Source organism: Amphiura filiformis, chromosome 15 (genome assembly GCF_039555335.1).
Source record: "Amphiura filiformis chromosome 15, Afil_fr2py, whole genome shotgun sequence".
Classification (NCBI taxonomy): Eukaryota; Metazoa; Echinodermata; class Ophiuroidea; order Amphilepidida; family Amphiuridae; genus Amphiura; species Amphiura filiformis.
In genome coordinates this window covers 51,365,401-51,374,875 of record NC_092642.1, presented here as the reverse complement: position 1 = coordinate 51,374,875, position 9,475 = coordinate 51,365,401, and the positions used below count along the sequence as shown (strand labels likewise).

General features: G+C 38.5%; 1 protein-coding gene across 1 annotated transcript; it reads left to right on the top strand.

Moving 5' to 3' along the window:
• The first annotated feature begins 1,062 nt into the window (after positions 1–1,062).
• LOC140171803 (uncharacterized) lies at positions 1,063–8,831 on the top strand. Its single transcript, XM_072195135.1, has 4 exons — positions 1,063–1,206; positions 4,136–4,510; positions 5,401–5,599; positions 7,956–8,831. Exons 2-4 carry the CDS (start codon positions 4,428–4,430, stop codon positions 8,220–8,222), a joined length of 549 nt encoding a protein of 182 aa, XP_072051236.1. The 5' UTR covers positions 1,063–1,206; positions 4,136–4,427; the 3' UTR covers positions 8,223–8,831.
• Positions 8,832–9,475: the final 644 nt, after the last annotated feature.

The window sequence follows — 9,475 nt, the reverse complement described above, 5'->3', positions numbered from 1 at the left end:
ACTAATTACAAGCAACTGAAAATCGACTATTTTACATAGAAGTCTATGGAAAAAGACATGGAGTTTTGCCACTTTGGCATCTTTAACGCGCACCTTCTGTAAACAGAAACACAGAAGTGTGGTTCCGATTAGGGTATGAACGTTTGGACAGTTTTTGTGGGACATGAGAGCACATCAGACATATCGAATTGCATTCTGAATACGAAGCATGTCCTTCTGATATCAAATAATTTTGATTTTGATGATGTGATTTTGATTAACGTTGACAATCAGGTCGAAAATAGGACCAATGTGTACGCCGCGCTGTCTTGAATATCGCCAGAGTATCGGCATTATTCGAGCGTGTACAACACAAACAAAAGGGTCAGTACGTCAACCAATCAGACCACACAAGAACGTGTATCCACTACCCAAGGAGCTTATATAACATGGAGAGCAAACGCATTGTTCCTTTGTGCTGATTTGATTTTGATTTACCGACAAGCTATTCAACGAGAGGTCAAAAGGCTTCACCAGGCAGGCTACTGTCAATAAGTGATCAAAAGAAAGTCATGTGAAAGCGCCCACTTGAGTATGCTCAACAAGACAGAATAAGTGCAGCGAAAGGAAAAGAAAGGAATGATTAAATGAATAATAATAATAATAATAATAATTATTATTATTATTATTATAGAAACTAAATACATAACAACAGCACTATAGGCAGCCATTCAATGATGCCTAAACCTTTATGCGTTACGTAATTTAAATACCCAGTCTGATGTATTTCACCCCTGCCAAACACTTGCACTGATTGGCAACATTTTCCAATATGTCAGCGCTCTAATCGGAAACAATAGATGAATAGATGCTGCGAATACGCGATAGGGGCAGCTGTTTGTGCCTTCGATTTAACGTCGGTCTACCGTCTACGCTTTACGTACAAATTACGCGTGGCTTTTGTGAATGATTGTGATGTCACGTGTTCCCCACTGTGCCAATCAAATTGTGCGTTTTCAGTGAAGTAGGCCCAGAGTAGACCCTATATAAGTCCATACATTGCTTCTTATTTGTCAGTAGGCGTCGCTGTAGCAGATATCTACATAATAGCTGGCCAATTTACCAGTTGCTGTTCAATATTTGCGCATCAAACAAGTTCAACTGCAGAGTGCAGACCTCTTTTGGTGTACCCCACTTCTTGTTTAAGTACACACTTTGCTCAGCCAGGTAAGTTAACAAATTAATATCATATCAGGCACTATAATGATAATTGAAACAGAATTGTAGCCGAAAACGAGCATGCAACTGTAAACGATCAAAGGCTTATTACCGCGTATTTTATGCAAATTAACGAAATAGAGGTACGGGAAATAACCCAGTTAACAAAATTAATACGGCATTAGGAAACGAATTTGGAGAAAACCTTTTGTTAATAAAATACTATGCTGAGCCACCAGCCTGGGTGGCTCACGCTCCAGTAATTTCAGATGATTGAGCTCAGTAATACATCAAAGAATGTCTACCAATTCATGAAAACAAATAGATAATCAGCTTATCGGATTAAAAGCTTAGAGGGAAGGTCTTGCTGCTCAGCGAGTGTTTGTAATTATCAGAAGATTTTCTCCAAATTCATTCTCTAATGGTAAACAAAATTATCTAAAATAGATATTCAACCAATGAAAAAACAAATCATCCATAATTATATTACAAGGAGGCAATCAGTACAGGCTCTGTCACGAGCTGTCACGCCAACGAGCTGCATAATCATGCATAATTCATCAACATCGAATAAAATAACGATAATTTAATGCATAGGTTACGAAAGCCCGATTACCTTTCAGAAATAGTTTATCATTTTTCAACGAACGGTCAGTAAGGAAGACATGCGCATTACCGGACTCCCAAAATGCCACGGTAACACGACAAGTCGCCGCAAAGATGAACAGCAACTATAATTTTCAATTTAGGAACACCTATTCCTTTTTGTGTAAAAACTGAAGCATCCTATGTGTAAAAGAATATGTAAATATTAACTGTACATCATATATAACGATTCGTGACACTAAATCGAAGTACAATTGATCTAGCTTAGAAGAGAAGTGGTCCAAAAACGTGTAAGACAAACGTGTAAGGTTGTATCTTATACGCGTAAGATTGCATCTTATACGTGTAAGGTTGCATCTTACACGTGTAAGAATGAAGAGGGATTCTTAAGTTGACGAATGAGAGAGTAAGAAATCACAAACAACCAATCACATCTTACACGTTGCACACTTCGACCAATAATATGTAAAGACGTTTTTATATTTGTAACACCCACGACTTCTTATACGTGTAAGATTTTGAATTTAGTAATGGACGATACGCGATATTATTGGCGGCGTACCGAGGATAAGTATAGAGCTCGTCACCAACATTGCAACATAGTAAACAAGGCATTTTCTAAATTTGTATGAGTGAAGTGCTACACCGGGGTGCTACAATGTCCTGTATTGTATGCCGAAACTCTCTCAGGAGTTGTTCCGATCGTTGGACCGTCATGATCACAGCCCGATTTATTTATTTATTTATTTATAACAATTCGGTCAGAGACCAGGCGAGAACCCAATAGTGCCTATGCACTAAATTAAAGGGTGGCCTAATTACACCAAACACAAAATAAAAGGGACAGACAAAATGGATGAGAAAAATAAATCAAGACAAAACAAATGAGGTGGAGAAGGAGATGGCTAGCACACCTGGTCATTAATGGCAGATTTGAAGGCAGCCAGGGATGGAGATTTGACTACAGTGTCAGGAAGGTAATTCCATAGGGTAGGTGCATATGGGAAAAAAGATTTTTGAGACAGGAGAGACGGGAAAACGGAATAACAAGGGCGCAGCTGTTGAGATTGCGAAGGCCAGGGCGCGGGTGCAGTTTAAATGGGTTTGGCGAAGAGCAAAGCTTGTGAAGGATTTTGTACAAGTGGCAGAGTGTGGCCAGATCGCGACGTTTGGAGAGGAGGGGGAGGTCTACTTTTGAAAGTAGATCCTCATGGGAAAGCTTCCATTCCTGCAAGATCACACGGAAGGCAAAGCGCTGGGTGGATTCTAACCGGTTTGTGAGCGTCAGGTTTAAAGGGTGGTATGTGATTGAGCCATATTCAAGGGTTGGACGAACAAGAGCCAGATATAGAGAACGGCGGATATTTATCTCACTTTCTGGTTACTTTTTTTCAGTTATCTGGAGTCAATTTGTTCTCAATATCAATTAATTTCACAAATTTACAATTATTACGTTTGCGAAATCTACCGTGGTACTAGTCCATATTGATATCGTGGAATACCGTCCATCCCTATAGGCAATTCTTACGCGTGTAAGAAATGCTATGGCGAGATTTCATTGGTCAAAGATGAATACACGTAAGATGATTGGTTGTTTTGGGGTTTAAATATGGGTTCTTTATATATGATTCGTCAATTTAAGCAACCCGCTAGATTCTAAGACGTATAAGATGCGATCTTACACGTATAAGATGCAATCTTACACGCATAAGATGCAACCTTACACGTGTAAGATGCCATCTTACACGGTAAGATGCCATCTTACACGTGTAAGGTTACGTACACGTATAATTTTACACGTTTTTTGGTCCACTTGGCCATTCATTACGTAGGGGAGAGCGGGGAGTGTTTGCCCTAGAGGCAGGTTTGCTCACCACGTGATTCTCAGCACTACGGCCATCGGAGATTTTGGTGATGGCAAAATTAGGTGACATATGTCATTATAAACTTCTCATATTAGCTACGCGACATATAGGAACGTGTTCATCGAACTGCAGTCAAAACAAAATTTTTTAACCAAAACGTACATTTTTCTTGCATCAATAAGTTGTTTTATCATCGATACATAACTGCAGAGGATTTTAATGGAAATCTGTATTGGGAACATATGGGATTTGTCAAAGATGTCAGTTATAAATTCGGCACTCGATTTGTATTTTGCATTTGAGTGGAGCACAAGCCGTTTGACAGCAATTTTCCAATGTGATTTTCTAAATTTTCCGAGGGGGGGGGGGCACGTGCCCCTATGACGCTACACCACTGGTATTATTTATCAATTAAAAGTAGACATAACTACTTACATACTGTTTAATTTCTTTTACTATACTTACAGCTGCCGTCATGGCCACCATAGGTGTTGTTCTACTCGCATATGTCTTGGCTTTTGGGGCCTGCAAGTCTGCGATAGCCGTGAAGTAATTCTGAACGAGGACACGTTGCGTGGTACGTGCGATGGGAAGTGCCACCATGTTACCGAAGTTCAAAACAAACATGGCTGCAAACTGATCAACAGATGTAGCCTTAATTCAGAAGGATGGAACCGCGGCTTCGTAAGATGCGATTATTGCAAATGTAATTGCGAAGATGATCCGGATCTGACAGACACAAAAGTCGAAAGTAGAATTATGGACATCACTGAGCCCGATCTTCTTGGTACTTGCACCAAAACTTGCGATAAAACTAAAGGACTGGTACGGACCAACTTTAGGTAAAGACAGTAAGCTACAGTATATCGTAACACCTTACCTGTTTCCGTTTTTATAAAGTATTCTCCGTTTTTCTAATTAAAACGAGACATATTATAGTTTATTATACAAGGATAAAAAATGGGTATGTTAAATCTAAGGCAGATGAACTCCCGCCAGACTTGCAGGGGCGTACCGGGACCACCGAGCTATTCAATTTCCCAATCGGCCGCTGAGCCGCTACTAAAATGTGACATGATCTGGTCCATGGGGGCCAAAGGCGGCAAATTTGAAATTGAGATAAAGGCAAAATTATGGACTAAAACTAAACAAAAAAATACAAGAAAAATACACATCACAAAACCTCAGAACTTAAGAACCAAGTATGATAGACCTTCGGTGTTTTCAGTATATGATAGCCTAATGTTTGTAGAAGGTAATGATTATAATAGTAATAATAATTATTATAGTAACTCAATTTTCAAAAAATGCCTCATTTTGCCCCGATGAAGCAGATCGTGTCACAAATGACTATCGGGACAAATTTCCGCGAAAATGTGCAATTTTAACACTAAAATGGATAAAACCTGGCAAAAGCAAGATGCATATATAATTTTATGTCAAGTTGTACGGCATTTCGAGCCAGTGGGCATTGTGGGTCACCCTCCGGACGCCTCTGCAGATTTGAAGGTTGTAAGAAATTAAGCTATAAGAAATGACGGAAACTTCACCTTGTTGTTCATTAATTTACGTATTTTATTATTTATTTATTTTGTGAGCGATAGGATTACATACGGTATGAGCTGGTATGAAAGACCTATATGAAAGACCTATGGTACCTATTTTTTAAGCGCTAATGTTGATTCAGGAAATGTTTTTTACCCTTTTTCGTATACCTTTGTTTCAACTATAGGGGTTGTGAAGAAGTGAGGGACTGCTACAGGCACCGTAAGGGATGGACAAGGGGCTTTGTCAGGTGCGATTACTGCAAGTGTACATGTATTAACCGGAAGTACGCCTCTAAGTATACCCTGGAAAACGTTGAATACGACATGAGTGCGGTCGCTTTGGAAGAAGGCCCACCAACAGCTCTAACGCAAACCATCATTGAGGTGGGTGTTATTATGATATTTAAATCTAGAGATTGCGATATTCCAAACGTTTTGGGCGGACCGTGCGTTTATACTGCGTTTATACGGAGTCTCGACTCCAGGCTGGGACCGAAACCATCATCTAGTTTGGACAAACAAGACATTTAGTGTCTACAGTCTACTTCAATACAACATGTTTTTGATTATGACTAATAAACCAGGTTTAACATGTCGCTTAAAATCAATTTTATTTCAGCGCCAAAAAACAAATAGCCTATTCAGGAAGATTAAGGACCACTACGTGCATATATTATGACTTTATTTTCAAAATGATACTTTTTCGTGGGGTAAATGAGTCGCGTTGCATAATCGCAAACTCTTTTTTAAACGGCTAATCGCACGTATGAATGAAGTCAGATTTTTCACACCTCATGGTTACTTATAATGATTTCTTAAAACAAAATGGCTCATAATAATAGTGAGACTCCCCTGTTCAATATCCTTGACTGTCTTGTAAAAGGGACAAATTTTGTGCAATGATTTTCTACGTTGTCCGCACGTTCATTTCGCACGTGTATGGCAAGCCAAGGGGGCCAAAAGCGTGGAACAGCTACGCGTAGCTTCTTTCTCGTTACGAGCAGCTGTTTGACCAATCAAAATAGTCAAATTTAATCACGTGGTTGGGTCGTTAGCTGCGCGTAGTATAGTTATAGGTATCCTCTTTCACAATTATTATCTTGTAATTAATTTACGGAATTAGCATAGATAACGAACGGGTAAAGGAGGCCAGCACGTGTCAAGAGAACATGTTGCTAATGCCTGGCTAAAATGACACAAAGCATATTTATTTAGTGTTTACAAGTTTACACCGTGTTTAATAGCAAGTAACTTTATACTCTGGCTGTATTAGCGGTGCAGGGGATATGAAGGGCAAACAACAACTACTACTGATGTAAAGCGCTGTGTAAAAAGATATTCTTCAGGAAAGCGATCCACATGCCACTGTAAATATGGAAAGTAAAAAGCTGTAAAATGGGTTATCATTTTTTCGGAAGGGGGGGTTCCTAAATATACAAAAGTCGGCGTCAATAAATTGCGGCCCTCACTATTTCGGCATCGAAATGTTATGACCCCCGACTTCACCACCGATAAAGACCACCGAGTCACACCGTACCCCTAGACAGGCTAAAATTGTATTGAAATCAGTCATTTTGAATGCAATAAAACATAGTGAGGGTCATCTTGTGACGCCTACTTTTGTCATTAAATTTATGACCCCCCCCCTTATTTTTCTTTCCGAAAAAAAAGTATGACCCATTTGGGATCCTTCCATATTTGATAGCCCCTAAATATGTGACAATCATCATTCTGTTCAGATATCTTTACATAGCGCTATACCATTTTTGCTGTAGTAGTTGTTGTTTGATATATTCATTTACAAAATTAACAACTAATATTTGTGAGAGAATGTTTACATCAGCTCCATTGTTTAAACACGTAAACTGATTGGTTAATAAACACTAAATAAATAAGCTTTGCGTAGCTAGCCACGTTCATTAGCAACATGTTGCCTTGACACGTGCTGTGATTTGGCCTCCTTTACCCGTTCGTTATCTATGCTAATTCCGTAATTTAATTACAAGATAATAATTGTGAAAGAGGATACCTATAACTATACTACGCGCAGCTAACGACCCAACAACGTGATTAAATTTGACTATTTTGATTGGACAAACAGCTGCTCGTAACCAGAAAGAAGCTACGCGTAGCTGTTCCACGCTTTTGGCCCCCTTGGCTTGCCATACACGTGGTGTAGAGTTTTCAGCACTGGCTAAATAGGCGATCTCGCTCCGTTACACGAGAGTGTTTTTTAATTAATAGACGGGCGTACAATTAATCACGGCGTTTGGGAATTGCAACCTCTCCACTAGTACTACCATAGGCTGGTAAGCGGTTGAAATACGTATGTTGATCCGGCAGTTTTTTGCAAGCGTAATGGGCCGCAATACCCTTACCCTACCCATAACCCTAATCATAACCTTACTGGTTAGTGGTATAATTGTCGCCCATAATGGTTTCCAAAAAGAAATTGGATGTCGGCAGATTTTATGAAGCGCCATTCGTGTAGTAATAAGTAGGCCCTACAAACATTCACATTTCTCTTCGGAACAATTGATTTCTCCGTGGAGGGTAATTATATTCAGCGCTTGTGTTGATTGGTTTGACTCATCCTGCTCTAATTCTATTTGATCATTCTCCCCCCTTGTTCACCTGTGACGCTACACTACTGTAAGTTTACTAAAAGAAGTTTTATAGAGACTCAGTGTCAACATTGTACGTACTGATCATTTATTACTATTAAATTATATTTTGCCAGAACGCGGGCGACACTGAGCAATTGGGTAAACGGGTGCTAACCTTCGCTACTACGAAAACTACCACTATGGAAATGAGCCACTCGTTGCAAGTCGGCCTCACGGTTACGGTTGGAGCAACCGCTGGAGTACCCAATGTAGCGAGCGTGAGTACTTCAGTCAGTACATCGATAACTTATGGCTTCACGTATACGGCCGGCAGCAGCGAGGCGAAAAGCGTAACGGACAGTTTGTGGGCGGAAATCGCAGTTCCGCCCATTCGTCAGTAACAGCCATTGTTACCGGTCACATCATGAAGATTGACGTTCCTTATACGGGCGACCTCGTGACCACATACCAAGATGGAACTACACAAACCAGGTACAAAGTGACGGGAGTTTACACCAACGTCGAGACGACTACGTTCCGAGTCCAGTACGAGGCAGCAAAACCTATATAATTAAAAGGCATTGAAATTATTAATATTAGTCACCAATGAGTTGGTAATTGCTCAAATTCTCTTAAATACCATTTGGAAATGGTTCATTTATTCATTTAAAAAAATCTAAATTATTCATTCCTTCTTAAGGGTACGTGCAAGATTCTGTTTTTTAATTGCTTAAAAATTACGGTCACTTGAGCCAAAACAAACAAACATAATTATCAAGTCAAGTTATTATATTTTGTAGCTTAAATTACTTTATAATTAATAGTTAATAGTCAAGTTATTATATTTGTAGCTTAAATTACTTTATAATTAATAGTTAAAACTATTATTTTGTATAAGTTATTTTAAGGTATTTCATGTTTGTATTTATGTATTATAGTGTTTCTAGTTTGTTTTTTGATTATACCTTTTGTGAGGTGAATGTCAATAAAGAATCTGAATCTGAATCTGATATAGCATGCAGGTCTCAAAAATAAACGTGAAATTCGGTTTTTCTAATTATAACAATGACGCAATAACAATGCAACAGTAAGAAAATTACATTTTGATACCAGCTCTTAAACACTGGCTTAAGGTTGGTCTGAACCCTGGAATTATGGAAACTTTCGGGCCTCATAACTTCTAAATTATTGGTCTAAAGTATATAAAAGTATACATATTTAGAATGGCAAAGACTTGATAAGTTCATATGTGAGGTCATTTTGGGCCAAAATGGCACTTTTGGCCCAAAATCCCAAAAATAACGGTTTTTGGCCCACTTCTTTTTTATGCACCGTAACAAAAAAATTCTTGGGCCAAATTTTTTTTAAATTAATTTTTAAAAACTAGATCAAAATATCTGGGACCCGTTTTTTCATTTTTTTGAATTTTGACCAATTTCACCAAAAATATTTGAAATTTGTGCCAAAATCAGGCTTTTTTATGATTTTTTTGAAAAATTAGCATTTTTTTACCATTTTTGGCGCAAATTTCTCAAAGTCAGTCGAAATTCAAAAAATGAAAAAACGGGTCCTAGATATTTTGATCTAGTTTTAAAAATTAATTTAAAAAATTTTGGCCCAAGCATTTTTTTTGTTACGGTGCATAAAAGAAGTG